The sequence below is a fragment of the Phaethon lepturus genome, unplaced genomic scaffold (genome assembly GCF_000687285.1).
Source record: "Phaethon lepturus isolate BGI_N335 unplaced genomic scaffold, ASM68728v1 scaffold752, whole genome shotgun sequence".
Taxonomy (NCBI): Eukaryota; Metazoa; Chordata; class Aves; order Phaethontiformes; family Phaethontidae; genus Phaethon; species Phaethon lepturus.
The window spans coordinates 38,863-61,007 of record NW_010522351.1 but is presented as its reverse complement, the minus strand read 5'-3'; the positions used below and the strand labels follow the sequence as shown (position 1 = coordinate 61,007).

Here is a 22,145-nt window from a genome sequence, read left to right as displayed (position 1 = left end):
TAATTTTCTCCAACCAATTATTAGGTCAGGGAACATCCAACTCTAACACCTGAAACTGGAAGGTACCAGTACAGAGCTGTGCTATAAAAATCTATTTGGTCATCATTTAGTGCAGCAATTACTACCTGCCTACTTTCCTTTTATCAGTGCAGGGTTGCTACCAGTTATTTAGTTCCTAATAAGAACTATAATTTTGAGGCATCCAAAATTTCAGCTGTCTCAATTCCTCAAAAGGGAGGGGTGGGGGAAACCTCACAACTGGAAACAGGTTTACAGATAGCTCAAAGGGCCCAAGACAGCCATAAGCCAAGCTACCATTGCAGGTCTACAGGACTTGGCACAGCAAGCGCCCACCAACCACACTGACCTTTGCCCAGATGAGTGTTGATGGACATGTATCTCGCCGTTCCAGTTAAGCTCTTGTGTTCCCTGTAAGGTATGTGTTTTTTGGTTTCCGGGTCAATGTACTCCTTCGCCAATCCAAAGTCTATGATGTGAATGACATGCTCTTTCTTATTGCCTTGCCGGCCAATAAGGAAGTTTTCTGGCTTGACATCTCGGTAGATGAGGTTCTTTGAGTGCACGTACTCCATTCGAGATATCTGCAAAACAATGAGGCAAAAGTTATTTGTGAGCAGACCAGCTATCATGCCCTCCCAGCTAACAAGGCAGCAAGGTTTTGTTAGCCCATCACCGAGCCTCAGCTCAGTGCTATCTCAGATTTCAGCCACTTTACAAGGAATGCAACAACAGATGGAGCAAAGCAAATCAGCAGTTACGATTGGAGCTGGGTCGCGTCCTCCAATGCAGAGTTGGAAGAGGAATTTGTCATCCTCTCCTTTCTCTGGCTACCGTACTGTGCTCCCTGACTTTATTCCTACAGAAATTGCAAAGGCTGTTTCTGAAACATTACCACCAGGACACAGATCTTGGAAGGATGCCATGGGGAATTGCAGCAGCCTTTTTGTATTGATTTTAAACATACTAAACCAGTTACCAAGAGCTCTTCCCTTGCCCACAGCCTTCCCTTGTTGCTCTGTGTCTTACCACCTTCCTCCCTCAACCCATATGTTGTCTTAGACATGCCAGATTCTTCATGGAGGGGGATTTTTGGGCAGGCAGAAGCCTTACGATCCTCAACACTGACTAAAAATAATAATAAATCTCATCAGTTGTCAACTAGGAATAGCTGGAATATTTTTCAGCTTTTGACTAATTTTGTTCTGGCAGTGTGACTGAGAAGGGAAGGTAAAAGGGCAGGAACCCCACTGCCAAAGTGATGGAGGGCCATTTCCCCTCTAACAACGCACCTTATTCAGATGATCATCATTAATATTGCTTTTGAAACTAAATATATTGCAGGTGAAGATTGACTCGTTCGCCAAGAAGTTCTCCTTTGAGCTCCTAACATAAGAGATGGTTCCAATTGGAAATAACTCACAATTTAATTTATTACCTTTTAATTTCCTTTTTCGGTTTTAAATGAAAACATGTGAACTCCCATTTGTGGCTGTCCTGCTCTGCAGCTGCTCTGCATGCTGTAGGGCATGGTGGCTTTTTTAAGCAAGATGCTTCTTTGGAAAGGCCATTTGAATCTACCCGTCTGCATGCAGGCTTGCAATGCTGCAAAACCATTGCAAAGCTCTTGCAAACTCCAAATTTTGCACTAACGAGAGTCAGTCCGCAGAGGTCACTGCCGCACCATTGCGGTGGACCTCACAGCGTGATGCTATCACATTTGGGGAACAACTAAGGTCAGAGTCACCGGCTGGTCCTCCCCAGAGAGCTCCCTGCCGGGAGTCGCTAGTTCCTGAGCGGTTCTGCACTGGGTCGATACTGGCAGGACAGCTCTGCACCTCCCGCACGGGGCAGGCTGGAACTCTGGATCACCGAGCCAGCTTTTCTGCCAGCCGACCCCCTGCCCAGGCAGCAGTAACCCCACGTCAGTCCTTCCAACCACCCTGCTTGTCTCGACCACAAGCACCTTTGGGCTGGCAGACCCCAACTGCTCTTTGGTTTCTTGCTCTGAATCCAGATGCATTCTCAGCTGGCAAACCCAGATCTCTCTCTTTACAGATCTTGGATCTACACCTAGCTGAAAGCTCCACATGTGTGTGATCCCTCCATCCCGCTCCCAGAGGTTTGTCAGATACCTTATTTTTAAGGAACACCTGCTGCATTTTCACCGCTCAGAAAGAAGTAACAGGCAGGAGGGGGCAGCACTCCTTATAAAATAAAAAATGCTGTACAGGGTGCAGTAGACAAGAAAAAATTGACTGCAGGTGAATTGGTCTTATAAAATAGGACTTGCTCAAAGGCTCTTCAAAGAAGGTAACAGCATGCGTTGCCGTTCCCCTCCCCTCTAAGTAGTGATTTATTTCAATGTGCTGAGAAAATGGGTTTCACAGCTAACAGCCATTATTTCTAATCAATTACAGGATGATGCAGAACAGAGCAGATGCTCTGCACTTCAGCCATTCTTCATGCTTTGAATCACCTACAGGACACAGCAGCAGGTTGAAAGACAAAAAGGTACGTCAGGAGGCAATTGAAATTAAGATGCAATCTTAAAACTGGAACAAACCATTTCCTCACCTCTCCATACATAACAAGCTCTCAAACAGAGCCTGACTGGCTCATTTGATATGTCCCCCTACCAGAGAAGCTCAGTTGTTGAAATGGCTAACAGCAATTACATAACCTGAAAAAGCATGGGAATTTTTTTATTGTTGTTGTTCCTTAAAAGCTCACAGCGAGTTGCATTGGCCAGGACAACTTGGGACAGTTGAGATGTCAGATGAACCGATACACTCCAACAGCACTTAGAGATACTTCTTTACCTGCCTTTTTTGCTTCCACTACACACACGCACTTGCTGCTGGGTCTTTCATATTCCTTTTTCTTTACCTCCACCTGCCTGGATGCTTCATGATGTGCTGCTGGAGAGCTGTGCATAGCCAACGACAGCGGAAAGACGCTCTCCAAGTCAGAAAGATGTCTCCCGGAGTAGCCTCCATGCTTTATTCACCCTGACAAGACACTCACCCTGCTTGTGGGTGCTAGTGATGGGGAGCTGGTGACTGTCTGCACTGCATTGCCCTTCCAGGCATGCTGCCCGAGAAGAAACAAGCAGCACCAGTGCAGCACGACCTCAAACCCATTGCATGGCTGAAGAGGAGAAGTGGAGCTTCCACTCCAGAAATGTGCTGGATGCAGAGACACAGTGCCCACTCATTTGTGTTTGAACTACAAGCTCTAATGTCTGTGCATTAATTCTTCTGTGGACAGAGAAACCACTGCAAGAAGTTGGGACTAACTGTTGGAATTGCTTTTACACTGGAAAAACAGTGACCGTGAAGCACCTTCTCTGTTATTTTAACAGTAATAAGAACAGACTGTGGCATTTTACCATGGGGCACAGGAACGCTAGGGGTGGATAGGAGACTCTACTTGCGAATTAAAGCAGGATTTCCATGGCCACAGCTGGCCGAGTCCACCTTCGGAGCCACAAATCTCCATTTCAGATGTTGGAGAAACCCCTAGGAGGGGAGAGCATCCCCTGGCACACAGCAGGACCCCTGCTCTGTGGCTGAGAAATGAGAGGGTGTTTGTGAGATTTAACCAGATGCCAAAGAAACCCATGCTTTTATTTTCCTTTCTTCTGCCAAGGAAGCAAGTGTAATAAACCCTCTTCCCCCAAAAAGGTAACTCTTAAGGATCTGATCTCGATGGAGATTCCATCTCTAGATCCTCCTTCCTCCACACATCACCTGCTTTAATATAGATCAGGTCAGCAGAGGTGAAAAATGATTTTGATGGTCACCAGTCAAAAAACTTCTCACTGTGACTTGGTCCAGATTGCAGCCAGCAGTATTTGCACAGTGCCTGGCACAACGGACCTTGTCTCTGGCAGCAAGCACTTAAAGCAAGGGTGAAAATAACATTTACTGCTGACAAAACTGAGTTGTCAATGAGCATTCCACATGTTGGGCCTGGACAAGAGTGAAAAATTGAAGCCAGAATAAAGAAAACATCCTCCCCTAGCACAAACACAAAGTCAGCTCCGCAAAGCCCGAAGATGACTTTCAATTTATGACGTTAGTGAACATGTTTTTAATTTCCGTGCTTTGCTTCATTCAGGAACATCAACCACTATTCAGTGGATCTATTCAGCTGCGTGTGGAGGATGGAGGAAGCAGTTCTAGTTTGATGCTCTTAGCAGAGCAATTTGCAGCATCGGAGACGCACAAGTTACAGCAGTAACAGAACTGGAAAACTTCTGCTGGGGAAGGAAGGCAGAGGAGTCCTTCCATGCAGGTTTTCATCGAGAGGTATGAAACAGTGCGTTAGACAAAGACCGTTTCTGATTCGACTCAAGCTGGGTTTGATAAGCTGCTGCCACAGCTCTGGACACAATGCACGCTTACCAGAAGAACACGCAAAGCCTAGTGACAAACCTGAGGGCTGCGTGGCTCATCCCCCTGCCGAGGCAGACCTTCCTACTGTGTCATCTCACCTGAAAAGATTCCAAAACCGGCTCGCCTTCTTGAAGACTTGTTATTGTCCAGTCTCTATCTCCCCTAGCCAGGAGAGTCATCTTGATGTAAAACCATGTTTAAATTCTCCCATAATCACAAAGCGATGCTCCTTAACACAACAACAATACATTTGTTTCTCCTAGAGGGCTCCTCTTTCTTCTAACATCTGTGGAGTTAAAGGATCCACCCCAGTCCTGAGATGCTGCTACCTGTCAAGCTAAGTAAGACCAGCCAAGCACGTATGCTTATTAAAAAACATCTCGCAGGGATGCCTCTGGTTAAAAATTGACCACCAGACACAAAAAAGGAGATCAAGTGTCACCATATCACATCCAAAGTTCCTGCCTAGTTTTAGCATGCAGCACACATGTAGATGTGTCGGAGATGTGCTGCAGCAGCGGTCAGGTTTAAGGAGGGAGAGGGGAACGAGAGAGCTAAATGGGACCTTGAAAGCGCATATGGCTGCTGTCGGGCTGAGCCTGCAGCCGGCAACAGCAAGGAGCCACACAAACAGCAGAGGGACAACTGGATGCTCCTAAAGATATGGGGATCATTATATCCAAGTGCAGAGAGAAAGATCTAGGGGACAAAAGGGTGGACACTTAACATCGCACTAGCTCAGGGCACCCCAGCTGCCAGTGTTGCTGCTCCAAGAAGTGCAAAGACAGGCATGGCAGACATTTCCTTCCTCCCCCTCCAGAGACGATCAAACCCAAGGCAGGAGAGGCGACACAAAGGTGACTCTCAGCATTGGGGTCATCTCCTGGGAGCTCCCTGAGCTCCATACCGCAGAGAGACTTCCCAGACAAGCAGTTACTGCTTTACTTTTGGGTGGCTTTCCTGGGCTTAAAAAAAAAAAAAATTTGATGACATTTTGGTGAGAAGTGAACCAGACTAGCAGTTTTCTGCAATGTGCTGAGTTGTGCCTCACTCCCTACATCTCTGCTGTCTGGGTGGTACTTGGCCATTCACATTTTTGGAAGTCTCCCTGGATATTAGGCTTCATTAATAGGCATGTCAAGCATCTGAGGAGAGAAACACTGCTCGTGCAATGCAATGCACTTCTGGCAGCGAAGTCTTATGTCTCCTCACGCCTGCGGTTACAATTACAGCAGCTTAAGCAGGCTTGGCTGGTCAAAAGCAAGAGCAAAACATAATTTATGGAGGTGAACCCACTGAATTTGACAGTCCAACTTTCCTTCTACGATGAGTCTCTCACACTGGAGCGTGACACAGTGCAATGATTTAGTGTAGAAACTAAGATAAATCCAAGACAATTTTGCCCCAAAACCTTGTGGCTGGAGCAAAGGGTTTTCATTCCAGTAGAGCAGTAAGTGCCAGCTCCTTCAGAAAACGTGTCTCTGAGGGCCAGGTGAGCCCTTCTCCCAGGAAACCTCCCAGGGAAGGAGATGGGACACACCTGAAGATGCTAAATCTGGCTCCTTAAATGCATACTCTGCAAGCTGCTAACTCATGTAATCTTCCTGAGAAGACTGGAAACATCCTAAAACATCTCCCCATGGAAAAAGGAGCAGCACTGCTTGCTCCTTTTGGAAAAGATCAACTCCTCCATTTGCAACTGCTTTTGGTGTCCCCCTGCATCACCCTAAGCATTTGTTTTTCAAACTGGTACCAGTGTCTAGATGAGTTGGCAGGCTCATGGAGGTCACAAGATCGGCAGATGATGCCAGTGAAGACTGCCCAAGTGCAGAGCTAACCTGCAACCCTCAGGCTTGGCAAAAGGCAGACGGACACTGCTGTGACAATCTTGATTTCCCCAGCAGTCAGATGGGAAAAAATTTACATATTTACATTTTACATCTTTACAACCAAAAGGTCATACAAGCTATATCCAAGGCTTTGCCATCTGTTGCTACTTGATTTAATCAAAATCAATACTATAAATCGGTTTTCTACTGATGAAGGAACACTCGAAGCCAACAAAACTAGACCACTCAGCCATAGGAGGACAACTTCATGAAGCCAATACCAGGCAGGTGCTGTTCAAAGTTCTGCATCTGTGACCTCAATTTTCCATCTGAGATGCTGGTGTGGTTAACTTCAGTTTAGAAAGGATCATGTACCTCGCTCCCTTACCATCTTCTCTTCCCTTCAAGATTTCTATCCACAGATCCATTAACGTGAATTTACAGTCCCACCTCTGCGGTGCCACTTGGGTATCTGCAGACCACAGGTTGAAAACCAGAAGGCCAAATTAAAATGATAACTGATTGGCCCTACCGACTTGTGGAAGTTCACTCACCGCGTTTAGTACATTCAGTTTTCCGCTTTTAACACAAATACAAATCCAAGCTACCACTTTCAGCTTGGTTTCCTTTCTTCTTTAGGCAGATTAGGGGTTCTGTGATGCTGCCCATAGATCTATTATTTTCCAGCTGTTAGTCTTTTAAACCCATTGGTCAATTTTGACCAAGGCAGAGACCTCTAATGCTGGTATTTTGGCTAAGGAGAGCTCAGTTCCCATCTCTCTGAAAGGTTTCAGTCTATGAGCAGCCTGGTAGCACCAAACCAGTAAAACGGGTAGGAGTGTGGGAGGGTGCTGTGCTCTGTGTCCTGGGGAGCGGGTAAGAAATTAGATGTTCTGGGGGATGTCCAAACAGAGGGAGGGAGCTGGGGTAGATACCGGGGCAGGGGTGTGTAGAGGACACAGGACGCAAGCCCATAGGAATCCAGCTTCACTGGTTCTGCTACGCAAGGAGCAAGTTTGCTCATAAGCATAACTTGACCTTCCCTTCATAAGCAAAAGTTTTTCTCAAACCTGAGAAGCTTTCTTTTCTAAGAAAGATGGAGAGAGACTTTTTACCAAGGCCTGTAGGGACAGGACAAGGGGCAACGTTTTTAAACTGAAAGAAGGTAGGTAAGGAAGAGATTCTTCACGATGAGGTTGGTGAGACACTGGAAGAGGTTGCCCAGAGAAGTTATGGATGTCCCATGACTGGAAGTGTTACAAGGTCAGGTTGGACAGGGCTTTGAGCAACCTGATGTAGTGAAAGATGTCCCTGCCCACGGGAAGGTCCCTTCCAACCCAAACTATTCTGTGATTCTACAATAGAAGGAGATTCTCTCTCCAACCAATAGATAGCCCTGAACCTTGCACTGTACCAACCCCATCCTCCAGCTAGCCCAGGACTGACATAAACACAAGTCGGCATCATGGAGGCTGCCGGGCAGAGCCCTGCACACTGCTACTCACCAGCTGGATGGCTATCATTAATACCGTCTTCAAAGTGAATGTCCTATCACAGAGGTCAAATAAATCTTCCAAGCTAGGACCAAGCAGCTCTAGTACCATGGCGTTGTACTTTCCACACGGTCCGAAGTAATACACCTGGGGAAGCCCTTCAGCTGGAAGAATAGGAAAAGAATTGAAATCAGTCAACGGGACAACATTAATACCCTTCCTCCTGTGTGTAAATCTTTCACTGGGCACAGCCTTTATTTTTACCTCTCAATTCTGTTTGATCTTGCCCAGCAAGCAAATAAGTTTCAGCACGCACTGTGAATGAACCAAAGGCCAAATCAGTGCAGGCTTTGCTCAGCTACACCCTTGAATAGACAAATGGATTTCAAAGCAATAACATGACCACATGAAAGCGTCTAGCTTTGGCAGCTTGAATGCTTGGACTTATGGAACAAGACACGGAGCTCCCTACATTGCACTAAACACCAGGCAGTGGTGCACTAAACAACCCCAAATGTGGGCTGGCACTCGTCTGAGCAGTTAGGAAGATGCAGAAAACGAGGCATGTCCAAATAAGGCTGCTTTTTCAACCAAGGTAATACATAGCATTTTTCAGCACAACTTTACACAAAGTTTACTCTTATTACACTCACAAGAAAGGGAAAAAAAAAAGTTTTCCTTTAAAAAAAGAGCAAAGAGATAAATTTTGACCCAGCACCATATAAAAATAAGCAATCATAGTCATTAAGCGTATGTGCAAAACATTTTGCTTTAAGTCGCACACAAAACTCTCGACACCCAACTGGTAGGAGCCAGAGCCTACCCTTCCCACCTAACAGCTCAGCAACAGATTTCTCAGCAAGAGTACGCAATATTTATACTCAGCTGACAGTGGCTTTTTGCGTGGATTAGCTTTCTGAAAGGCAACAGAAGGGAAAAAAACAGTCTTGGTGTCTGAACACTCACTGAGCTGCACAGTGCTCCTTGAATTACCTTTTAGTCAAAAGGAAAAATCAGACCAGCCCCTACAGGGAGAAATTCAGTGCAGGGCTAACTGCAAATTTTTCTTATCAGCATCTAGCACAGGAGCTCGGTGTCCCAGCATCAGTATCAAGCTGCGTAACACTTTTTGCAAAAATATACATTTCCAGTCTCCATCGCATAAGCAGTTCCAAAACACAATAGAAGGGGTTTTGTTTTGAAATACAGGGGTTTGTCCTAGGTCAAAACACCACCTTTGCTTGAAAATACAAAGATACGATGTCCTGTTATTCAGTGTAAAGACTCGGGATGGGGAGCACTACTATTTTTTCACAAAGTTGCATAGAGGTCCGCAAACTGCATAGCATGGGACCTGAAAGCATAGTGATTATTAATTTTACAGCATGCTTTAAGTAAACGCATACATACACCTATATTTATATAAGAGATCAATATTAAAAACAGCAAAAAACTTTACTAATTATCAGACACCAGAATTAAACTGCATGTGTAACTGCACGGTTTTGTATCTGCTCCGTGGCGTGCTCAGGCAGCCTAGCCCAGCACAGGTCAAGGCAGCAGAACAGGGAAACACTAAGGCTGGAGTGTGTCAGTGACGTAACAACTTTACGTCCTATTGCAGATTTAGGACAGCCTCATTAATCTGCCCAACGGCACTCATCAACTTGCCAACAATACAATAAATGCAGCACTGAGATTACTAAAGCTTAAATATTACAGAGCTTATGCTCCCGTGTATTACTCAAAAAGAACAAAATGCAGCTTGGCAAAGATTACCGTAGGATGGTTTTAATCTTGTTAACTCACATGCTTGGGGAATCATATTAGGTATCAGTCATCAGGATGCATTAATGAGAAATTACGGAGTCTTGCAGGAATTCCCAATCTAACTGGAGTTTTACGTCCTATATAAAACATTTATCTAACCTGGTCTTGGGAGGCTACTGCTCTTAACAGAGCTTCATGTTTTAGGAAGCATTAACAGTAATTAAATCCTCTAAGAAAACAGGATGGTTTGATGCAGAAAGCAATTCAGAAAGCCGAACACTGACGGGATGTGACCCAGGCAGCTCCAAAACATTTTTCAAATATCCCCAAACCAACATGAATGATAATTTAATGCCATCAGCTTAGTGCTGCAGGCTTGAATAATTGCAATAGCTCTGGAAGTAACTCATGGTAAGCCATTGAGTTTTCAGTAAAATCTGATGAGGATTTACCTACATTACGTCTAATACCAAGATCATAATCTCTACTTTTTAAAGAAAAATAGAGAATAATAGAAGAGAATAACAGAATATTCTATGGAAAGTTTAAAACTGAGACCATTATAAATTCAAGATATATATACTGTAAGTACTTCTACCACAATTTCTACATCAGGATAACAGTCTTGAAAAGTCCAAATCAGGAAGGAAACCACTTGGATTAGGAGTGTGCTAATTAAGGTATATGGGAGAATAAAATTGCAGAAAGGCTCTTGAGGGAGGTGAAGAATCCCATTCCCAGAGCACAGGGGAAAGGAGTAAATTTACAGCCTTACTTGGTAAAGAGAGAACATTGCAATTAAAATTAAATTCCTACTGGATGTAAGAACCAGGAAGATAAATCACAGCAAGACTCAAAAGATGGGGATTTCATGTAGGAAAGGAAGTAACATAACTGTTCAGCACTCTTTGGGGTCCTAACCCCTTCAGTTAGCTTTACCCACTCAAAGCCGTACAAGCCAAGAGTACACCATAAGCTTGGAGTACCATTCTCAGCTTTAAACCTCAGGAAGGCTCTACTTCAGATGGGAGCTCCTGCAAGGTGAAGCTGTAGCAAAGAACATTTAAAAAAGCATTCTAAGTGCCAGCCTACAGAAGACATTATTAGTTTCAGGCATATTTTTAGGGTTCGATTTTTCTGAGGGTTTGCAGCAACAGTGCTGCCAGCTCTGCAGTCAAAAGCTTACCTCTTAGCTTTGCTAGAGTAACAATGCTGTAACATATATCTCATTTTCAGACCCAGGCTGTGTCACCCACACATCCTAAACCCAAAGGAGCATCGCTGACAAGCCCTTCAGAGCCTCCCAGCCCAAGCCAGGGCTCCTCAGCTCCACACTGGTTACCGAAATAAAGTTATGAGGGACACAGGGTAATGCACCCTCAGCTCACTCAAACACAAGCCAACATTTAGCATCATTTTAGCATGGGGCGAAGCTCGAAAGAGAAATGGTAAGTTTGATGCAAATATTAAGCCTTGATGCCTGCAGGATCCAAGCAGGCAGATGAGGCTAGATGACTTCAGGGTGCTTCTCTGCAAACTTGAGATAACAGGCATCTCTGGACCCATTCTTCTTATGAACAGTAAAAAAGGGCAGCCTAAGAAAATGTGCATAAAATTTTATTTAATCACAGCCCATCTGCATAATTCAGGACATAGCTTGGCTCTATTTTGGCAACAAGTAATTTGTTCTGGTCCCACCGAGTCCACTGCTTATGGTGAACCACAGGAACTCCACGAATATCACCAGTAGATCTCTAAATACTTAAGAAGGACACTGCCAACAAATGAGATTGATTGAGGAAAAATTATCTTTTGTGTGGGCACTTGAGGTTTTTAATGGCGAGCAATTGTGTCGGCAGAGGACTGAAAAGGTCAAACAAACCCACAGTTGCTGTGGAAGTCTGTCCTAGAGGAGCAGTTCTGGATTCAAAGAGTGCAGAATGAAAAGCCACGGGCAGAGCAGAGGTCTCCTCTTGAGGATTCAAAGGTACAACTCAACACTTGAAATACAAATCATGATCAGTTTAATGCAATTAATGTACAAAATAACAGTTTCTCCATAGCATTAAACACAACCAACGTATTAAGGCAAGAAAATTCAGGCACGACACGTGCAGGTTCTCCTTTGGAGAAAAAGCAACTTATTACAGTGGAGGCTGCTGCAAGCAGAAATCATCTGAATTTGCTTAACGGCTTCAGTCTTGCTGCTGAGTGATTTGGCTTGACTGTATGTAAAAGGCCCTGCACCACCCTTGCTCTCATGGAAAGTTTATCACCCCAATAAACACAGACCGATCACTGCACTAGAATCCACAGGCAAATTCTGCTATTTCAGCAGTGCTGAGTCTTGGAAAAAATTCAAGCTGAGCACAGCGAAAACCTAGCATAGCGTTTCAGAGATTAAAGCATCATGGTTGGAACGAGAGCAAATGCAGACATCAAAGCTGAAAACTCAGACTTTGCTTCCACCGCGTTCCTGTGCAGCGACACGACTCTGGCCTCGTGTTTCCCAAGATGCTAAAACTAACTGCTCCTGCAGGCTGCCACCAAAAGGGACTGCCCCATCCTCACTCCACCCTCACCCATCCCACCGCCTCCCTATGCCCACATGGCCAAGGAATAAATTGGATCAACCCTGAAAAAAGCTTGGCGTTTGCTTGAACGCAAGAACAGGAACAGTAACGAACAGCAGGACCACTGCTCTTAGAGAGAGCTTCATCTGAGCCATCAGAACACCACAAAACTACACCTTTCAGCAAATTTCCGTCTCAAGATCAAGCATCCTGTCTGATTCAAGTAGTGCTGTCTTGCTGCCACATGCTTTACAGCATGACTAATGGCCCTAGTAACTTGTCAGACATCCAGCATACTCCAACAAGCCACGTTAGTCCAGGCATCAGACGTACAAGTCATACAGACAGTCCAAAATCATTTCCAGGACCAGTTATGAAATGGCGACTGGCAGAGAGATGCCAATCAAAGGTTATGCCCAAGGGAAATCTGATTTTGCAGCATCTGCCCCACGTGGAAGGCACGGAAAGCGGAAACCATCTGCTGTGGCAGAGAATATGTACTGATGCTCTGTATACGAGCATCATGAGAGGCTATGAATAAATCTCGTGCAACAGCGAGAAACCCAAAATACACTGAAGAAGAGACGAGGTAGCAAGTGCAGGAAAGCTACACGTGGCACCTACATCAGTGGAGGCACAAAAGCCAAATCCCCACACAATCAAATCGCCAGGAGAGAACCACAGCTTGTGAAAAGTGAACAATACTGGTAGCTTCTGAATCACCAATTTTTTTTTTTGCTCCCATGGGAAATTGGTTTCCACTGCCCTTAGATGTGGTGTGGCCAAATAAAGAGAAGCTGACATCTTCAATTTCAAGAATTATAGAAGAATTTCATAACCTCTCTTCATGCTTCAGACTTCAAAGCTGAGCTCTGTTGCAGAGACACTCCTGAGGAACCCCTAATTAGACACCCAAAGACAGAGGGAAGGGGGAGCAATCCAACGTCAAACGAAAGGCTGATGCTTGATACAAAAAAATACACTCTACATGAGCAGCAAGAACTATTCTTCATAGAAATGGAGGCAGATGCGACAGCAGCATTAGCGCACAAAAAGGTTCTGCGTGGTTTTAAAGCAGTACAGATGAATGGGACATAGATTGTCACAAAATTCTCATTCAGAGCAGAAAGTTTATTTTTACAAATCACAGAACACAAAATTACACGATAAACAGCATAAATAGCAACTGTGCGAGAGCTGAACATCTATAGCTAAAATTAAACATGTTCCAAACAAATTAAACAAATTGCTTTAGAGTAGTCAACCCATTTAAGCTGATTACACTAATGAGGATCTACCCTTCTCTTAATTTTCAAATCAGAATAAAATCCTGGCTGAAACAGAAGCTTTGCTATCAGCATCAGCTGGGCCAAGATCTCATCTTTTAACCTCTTAAAACACGCCCCATGATAGTGGGTTTAAATCTACCCAAATAGGTTGGTTAACGGGTTACATCTATGAGCTGGAATTACAAAAGTCTCATTCTGACCTTCAGGTTTCTGAATAATCCGCTTCAAAAATAGAAAGACGGGAGAAAAGTTAAGATAGGCTTGTTACTTGGAATTAAGTTAGACTAAGGGTCTTTCAAATATTTGATTGCCTACGTTTCAGAGATGTCTTATTTCAAAGCAGGACTGCAAAAGCTTTTCAGTTCAGCCCTTCAACTGTAACTGGAGGAGTTTGGGGAAGGACAGAGATTTTTGGTGATTGGGAATATTTTCACTTAATTTGTTTTAAGAAAACACCCAGCAGTTGAGATGCAAAGGAAAACGAGCAGAAAATGAAATTTCTGACTCTAGCACCAACTCACTTGCAGCTGCGTTGCAGGTAGAAAAGGGGGTGATGGCACAGGGTCTGCCACAGTCTTGGCAATCGCTCCAAGACTTTACAAACCTTGAACTGGCTTCAGATCAGGGAAACAATCTAAAAACAGCAAGCTGATCCAACACAAACACATCAACGTACAGAAGTGGGGCTAGAGCACCGCTGTGATTCGGCAGTGGCTGCAGTCAGAGGATGGGTAGGCATGGCGGCAGCTCCCTTCCCACCGCTCTGATGGAGATCTGATGGAGAGCAACCTGCTTGGGAATCGTGTTTTCAGCCCACCTTATGACTGTGAAGCTCCTGGATAATTTCCTTGTTCTTCTGAGCTTTGATACTCTGGTTTCAGAGCACATGATTGACCTTTAGTTCTTTCTCACTCATCTGAACAGGGTGAAGAGCAACTGGACCTGTCCAGAGCATCTGGCAGCATCCCACTGTCTCCTGCCTGCTCCCCCACGATGCTGCCTGGGAGGCAGCTGGGTCACCGTTGGCTTTTGCTCCCCTGGGAGAAGGGGCACTCAGCAGAGCATCACTTAACAAGAACCAAGTCCCAGCTGCTCCGCTCCCTTGCCCAAAGCCCAGCAAGGAAAAGCAGCACACAGACAGTGCTGCCGCAGTAGCCACCTCCTCAAACCTTGACTGGCCGTTGTGCTGGCTTTCCCCGCCCACCGGTTCCGGCCGCGGTACCCCCCTCCTCAACCCTTGCCTGGCCGTTGTGCTGGCTTCCCCTGCTCCCAGACCCATTTATTCTAGATAACTCTTCCATAACTGCTCACCCTATTCCAGATGGCATCTCAGCAGCCCTTTTACAGCGTCATTATGAGCTCCTCTTATTCATGCTCCCCCTGAACATCCTCCTGCTCTGTTTGCTCCAACTGCTGCCAGACACTTGGCTCTCTGCTGCCAGCTTTTCACATCATCTTTTTCCTGCTTCGGTTGGGTAATGAATCATCTCTCTTCTAGCAAATGCTAAATGCTCCAGCATCGCTGTCCAGCAGGAGTAGCTGCGGCAGGACTTTCTGCTTAAGCCTGTCAGAGAGTGGGAAGGGAGCAGAGCCGCTGCTGAGAGGGAGGAGAGGCAAAGCAAGGCACTTCCCCCACCCTTGGACGTGCTAGAGGCATAGCTATAACACTCTCTGAACCCACAAGGTACTTGGAAATAAAGCAAGGAAGAACATCACAGGTTGGATCAATACCTGCTCCCCTGACAACCGCAGAATGAGCAGAGCTTTTAATGGGAAGAGATGACACTCAGCACACAACAGTACAACAGTTGTGTACAAACCATGAGTAGATGGTACTCATCTCCAACGAGTTTGCAAGTAAAGCGTGGCTTCCACGCAGACTCCAAGACTCCAGCTTCACTCCAGAAACCCAACATATTTTGTGCATCTTCTCAGGATATGCAGGGTGTATTGAGTCCCTGCTGTGTTTTGAGTAGCTTGTTAGTATTTGAATCTACGAAAAAAAAGGTAGGGGAAAAGGAACAGGAAAAAAAACGAGACATGGGAAAGACAGAAGGAAGAACATATTTGTTCTTGCTGCTGGTAAAAATCCAAATGATTTGATTTTTACTTCAGTTGCATAAAAACAATTTTCACGATCGCTGTGTTATTAAAATGGGGTGGCATTTCATTTTCCTTGAGTTGTACAGGCTGGTTTCCTGATATCACAGCTAGACTCTATTAAACAACTCTTCACATACACAAAGAAGCAGTTTCAGAGAGGGTACCAACAGGACATTCACATTTGTATTCATAAAAATCAAAAAAGATTAGGAGGAGAAGTAGCCCTAGCTGGAAAGGTTAAGTTGCAGAGGACTTTCAAAATCTGGGAAATTTACCCAGAAACACCCATTCACAGGCAGGTTTTTTAGCTGTAGCAAGTAAACTACAGTCAAGTGAAATTGTTTCAATTCTTGACAAAGACAAAAGAATAAAGCACAACACAATAAATTGCTTTTTTGGCAAGTTTTCAGGAGACTGAATTCACATTTCTAGGGCTCAAGGGAAATGACTGCACTCAAATCTCCATGTAACTGCTGGATTTTATATCCATATACCCTTTGCAATGATCTCTTGTTCCAGTGACGATTGCAGCTGGCACATAAAACAGCACCTTAAGAGAAGGATCAAAACACTATATAATTTTAAATGAGTTATTTTAAACCACCCCAAAAAGTTCTAGCTTAAGTTCTAGTTTAATAATCTACCTTTTGGTACACACTTGCAATACAGGGACAAGGGTGGAAGAAAATATCAAAAGGTTTTGTTTCGCATAATTATTCCTGCTTTGCTTTCTGGGTTTCTTTGTGTGCTCAGCAGAGCCTGTGTTTTTGCTGAAAAGTGCAAGAAACTGGGGTGCTGCAGTTTTTTAACTTCTTGAGGGTTAAGTAAGGGGTTACAGCAGCCTACTGAAGCCAACAGGGTTTGCCCAAAAAAGCTCTCGTGTAACTAAAATACAGCCACGTCGTGAACCAGCTCCCCAGGCTGTTTTTCTACCTCCAAGCTCAGCTTCATGGTTTGAAGGCTCCACGCTGTTCAACCAGCCAGGCGCTATCGGCAGCTCTCACAGCTCCCACGTGGTAGATCTAGCAAGACAGACGTGACCCACTCCTGCTACGCTGCAGGTCACTGTGCCGGGTGAGTTTTGCCGGTCGGTGCAAAGCCAGATCATACCTGTGACGGCCAACTCGGCTCTGCTGGTTAATACCAAAGAGAAACGGTTTCCCATTCAGTTTTCCTTGGCTGTGCAATGCTTGCACTGGGTCAGCTCTACCTGCTAAAAGGGAATTCAGTAGTAGGTTTTTGGCTGCTTCATTTTAACCAGGTAACAGAGAAGTTGAGACGATTACAGGTATGCTCTGTGATTGCATTTTTTTTTTCTTTGGAACGAGTTTTGCTCGTTAATTACATTACAGGTATAATCTACAGGATCGTTAGAAAAACGAACAACAGAGCTTCTCAGTTGCAAGATAGTGCTCAGCAGTACACAAATTTAACTCCAGAAGCAGCGCCAAGGAAGAGGCTACTTCTTGGCAGATGAAAAATGCTAAGAAAGCAGCAATAGTAAAAGCTGAATTGCTCCTCTGCTATCCAGAAAAACATTTTGATTTGATCACACCAAGTCCCAGGTGGTCCCTGCCCTTCATCGGCTCATCTCCATTGGAGACTGTCAGCTGGAGGCAGAGCTCTTACCAGCTCCCTGCTTCCTCCCCATCCACACACCAAAAATCTATAGCGCAAGTTAAGCGATACTTTAAGCTTACAGCATGCTAGCCAGCTGCAAAATAGGGTGAAACTGCCATGATGATAATGCAGAGGGCAATTTGACAGCTTGAATTACAGCTCAGCTGCAACTCACGTCTCTACGCAGTGACCAGGAGTCATTCTAGCCCGGGCAGCGCAGCAACATAAGGCAAAACTGGCACGTACAGGCAGTATTCGTCACTGATTCAACAGCATTTGGGTCTTGGATGACAGATCAGACTGGTCCAATTTGGATAAAGCAGACAACGGTATCAGAGAAGCAGCCTCTGCTTTGGGTGCTCAGAAGTAAGATGATGCTCGGCCACGTGCAGGCAGCTGAAGCTGGCCAGCTTCCGCACGCCAGACCACAGTGGGACAATCCGGGTGGCATTTCTGGCAGCACAACCCTACGTGCCATGCCCCAGCTGTGCTGAGACCTGCTTGCCAAGCCGTGGGTGCAGCTCGGCCCCACGACACTCATGTTGGTCCTACTGGGAGGGCGGCTTGATAGCAGAAATGCTTTGTGCTGCCATCAAAGCTGCTTTAGCATCAGTGCAGGACCCAACAGGAGGACTGATTAAAAAGCCACAAGATGGACATTTGCTCCTGCAATAGCATCAAACCAGTAAATGATGGATGCTGAGAGTCAAACACATGTAAACTCTGCATGAGAAGACAAAAGATTGGCACTCATCAGCCCCGTAACTATTGTAGTTTTTGAAGGAAAAAGGGATTTTTCAGATTGGTAGGAAAGTGTTACCCACACAGTCCTTCCAGCCTGATGGAAAACCTCCCACTCCCTCTTATCTCAGGAGAACCTCCTGCAAAACAGAAGTTCAGAGGCACTAATTAAGATACTACCCCCAGATATCATCTCTCTGTTTCACTTCACAATAGCCAAGTACGAGCAGGTAGGAATGGAATTTTGAAGGAAAAACTGCCACTTTCAGACAGAAAAATTATTACAAAACTGCAAGTCTCAAAGCAGGGCAGAGCTTGCCAAAAAGTTATTCTGGCATAGCTGGATCCATTACAGATTCAGGGATGGAGTCTATGGCTTATCTTTTAGGGATGGGAGGAGGTTTCTGAATAGCAGGCAGGGCATAGCTCAGAAATGCAAACTCCAAACCCATTTAATAGCCAGTCTGGGAGGCGGGCAGCCCTACGTACCAGAACTTCACTTGCGTCAAACCTCCCTGGCACAGCTCAAGCGTTTCTCTCTTTAAGGTGAAGGGCACCTTAAAAACCTTCAGCATACGTAGGATGCTTCTGGTGCTTAGGAAGCACAAACATGTGAAAGGGATCTCACTAAATCAGGCACCTACCTTCCAAAAGGTTTTGTTTGAATGAAGGCAGTACTCAACACCTGACACATCAGCCCTCCAGAAAATGAATCAACTTTTATAGGAGCTAATTGAGGTCTAGAGCTAAGTGCAGCGTCCCGACAGCTTCAAAAATTTTCATAGAAGGGCTAGGAAAGGGGGACAAGCGGAACAGCAAGGCTAACCGGTTGCTACATCTTTATTAATTATCGTGGTCCTAATTGCCAAACTGCGTTTTCCATTCAATGTAAATATAAATTCCAAAGTTTATCTTCAAACATTGAGTATTTTCATCTCCTCACTCAGATGGTGGAGGCACTCAAATTCCCAAGCACAACCTGGGCTGCTAGCAAGCATGAGATACTCCAGCCCAGGGTTTGCCAGAAAGCAGCAGAAGCAGCACAGAGAGCTTCATGATTAAACAGCCCGTCCCTCTGCTCAAGTCCAGCTGGATCCTTACAGCAGTTGGGCCAGCAGCACATCACAGAACCCGCTCGTAGTAGACATTGCTGTCCATCAGAAGAACCCAGTGAGGCATCTGGGATGACTCAGATGAGTCCGACTGCTACAGATTTATGACCACCATTGCGGGACATGTCAGGCTTCAAGGAAAAGTGTCTGCAGGAAAGGCATGTTTCAGCTTCCCAGCATCCTGCCGTTCCCATCCGCACGCTACTCAGCGTTGCTAGGTTTTGATTTGTGATTACTGCAATGAATACTGGAAGAGTAAGAGATGTATGAGGACTTTTCAAAATACAAAAAGGAAACCACCCTAGTCTCATATTCAAATATTAATGGCCTTGCTTTAAAAGCATCTGATAGTTTCCAATTGACAAAACCTAAATTTAGCCCAAGGAAGTCAAAACTTCTGATGTTAAGAGAGATGCTGAAGTGTGCACATTTGGGAAGCCCTTCCTAACAAGGGAACTGCCACACTAAAAATCCCCAAGTATTTTTAGATAGTAAAATGTTATTCTCCAGAGATCAACAGCAAGCCAGCTTTGAAAGCAGGCAGGCTTTAACTGGGCGTGTGACAGTAATCCACTACATTTTATTTTGCAATTCAAAAGCTCTGAAGTCAGAGATCCCTCCAGTTAAAAGTTTGTTGGACTACCCTGACTTTATAATGAAACTGCTGATCACCATTCTTTAATGGTGCTGCTAAGTGTGAGGGACCTCCACATGTGCTGCACTTTTTATTTAAAAAGGCCATTTTCAGATGAATGAAACCATGTCTCCTTGCTGAGGCATATCAAACCTATTGCCAATGGCACGTTTCTTTGCAAGATTTAAGAAGGAAGGGAGAAGAGTTTTTCCTCGCTGTTAGAAAATTAACTAACAGCTTAAACTGAGCACTAGGGTCTATCACAGGGATCTGAAGTAGGGAAATGATTAAACACGAGATGTGACCCAAAGGCGCAAGTTGCTTTCCATGCAAGTGGATGTTGGTTTTGTATCATCTTGCACAGCTAAATCGCTTACTAAATACTCACAGTAACTGAACACTTATATTCTGAAATATTTCTAAATATTTCAGAGGAAGCGGCTACAGTGCTCACCCAGAGTGTTGTAGCGTGACAGCTACAAACAAACCTTTCCATACAATGAAGGACACAAACGTACTTGAGGCGATAAGCCACGTGTCGCTCCACACCAGCACAAAACCGCTTCGGGGTGCAGAGGGGCAATCCCCACCCAGCAGCTCTCTCTTGCCCCAAACCAGCACCTTGCTGTGGGGCAATCTGCTGGCTCAACTCCCGGCCACGGCAGTATTTCCATCAAGGCGGCAAATATGAGGGGGAATTTCTGAAAATTAAAGTGACCACAGCAACAACTAATGTCTATGTTCATACTCCTTAATTAAACAGGGGTGTAGACATCTTGCATTAACCCTCACTTACGTGGCCTCGAGTAACTCCAGCTCCCTTGGGGAAAAAGTGTTGCTCACAGGGAGTTCCCCATGAAATAGCTGGTACTGGCAGCATGCTCCACCACGGCGACTTGTTTACATCCATCCGTATAACAAGTCTTACCGAAATGACCCCTACCTAATTGCTACATGAATGACAACATTGTGCAATCAGCATGGAAAGAATTTCTTTATAAAGGACACTGGTACGTATAAAGCGTGCAGCAGGTCATGAGTAAAGCAAGAGCAACACAGAATGAGAAAAACATGCTCAAAAAGTTAACTTTAATATGCACTACGGAGTAGCAGACAGCTCAGCTACATTGAAAAATATATATGCAAATATTGACTAGACTATGTAAAAGGCTCAGTTATTTATACCACCTTAATTTTCCTTGGTCCTACTTCCTGACAAGTAAACAGACTGCTTCGCTCCAGAGAGTTGTGCAACAGAAAGAGGTCCAAAAGTAAACACACAGACTCCATACTTCATTAGAGGTGAACTTGTTTACAGAGCAAGATTTAAAACAAAACCACAGAATCCGTCAATATTCTATATGTAACGACATACCCCTCCCTGACTCTGTATATTCTGCTCGTATGCTGTGACTCATCTGTTGTGTGGGCTGGGGAGAGCAGAGATCTTCTCGGTTTCCTGGGATTCTCCAGCGTATCAGACTCCTCTCCTGCATTCCTCCACAACACCGAGGAGGCTCATTACGTTTGACATCCACTTGCCTATGTCACCTACCTGTCCTGGGGATTAGCGCTGGCTACAGAGCTATTGCACGAAACTCAACGCATGTTGACACCGGACTGCTATGAATCACATGTACCAAGGTGGGATTGCGAAGGACTGGGGGAAGGTGTGACTCATCTGCCAGCTGATATAAAAATAAACTACTACTGAATCAAAAATGCATGACTTCTTCACACTATGTGCACAGGCAGAAGCTGTCACTATGCAGGAACTCAATCATCAGCTCAGCGCAGGCAAAAGAACTTGAAAATAAGCAGTACTCCATTTTACCTTCCAAAGGCAAAGCTTACAGGGAAGGCATTGCGTATGGCATTAACCACCACAGGCGAGAGATGCCAGAGATGCTTTGAAATGTAGTAACAACAAAAGAAATCATTCCTGTACATCTACTGGTCACTCCTGGGAAGTCAATACTTCCCAGGACCACAGTGAATTATTTATTTGCATGGAAGCACAAGATGAAAGAGCAGTTTCCTGATTGCGTGGAGATGTTTTTCAGCCATGGTCATGTCCTGAGAGAGGGGAACTGGGCTCAGAGTGATACAGTAACGCTCCTGCAGCAGTGCGCGTCCTGGCCTCAGGAAAAGGCTTAGGGTTTGGGAGACAAACATACTTTGGGGAAAAAAAAAGTTAAAGCTTTGCAAGTATGCATCAATGTAGCAGACATGTTTGCCTCAACTTCTCAGCAAAGCAAGATTATAGAAAGAGATAAGTCTTTTTTTCCCCTCTAACCTGCATAGCTGGAGGAAAAAAAAAAAGCTTTCATACAAAGTTCATCTTAAAGGCTTATTATTTGGCTTCCGTTTCGCTGGGAGGCTCTGCAGACATGGATATGTGAGCTCCGTTGCATACAACAGCAGCTGGATGAGGAGAGGCATCAGCTTTACGGCTGCACAGGCAGGTGCCTGCAGCATCCAGTCATCCTCCTGCAGCACACTGACGTGGAGCGGCTCCGCGGGCTCTGCTGCCGCATCCAGGAGACAGGGCAGCCCAGTGCCC

General features: G+C 45.0%; 1 protein-coding gene across 3 annotated transcripts in view; it reads right to left on the bottom strand.

The window, feature by feature from the left end:
- The window catches only part of LOC104616677 (casein kinase I), a 63,963-nt gene that overhangs the window by 22,651 nt on the left and 19,167 nt on the right, over positions 1-22,145 (bottom strand). For all 3 annotated transcript variants that reach the window (XM_010281760.1, XM_010281761.1, XM_010281762.1), the window contains exons 4-5: positions 7,753-7,904; positions 368-602 (exon numbers count right to left, since the gene is read on the bottom strand). In XM_010281760.1, coding sequence (XP_010280062.1) covers positions 368-602; positions 7,753-7,904 — 387 coding nt within the window. The remainder of the gene's footprint in view (positions 1-367; positions 603-7,752; positions 7,905-22,145) is intronic.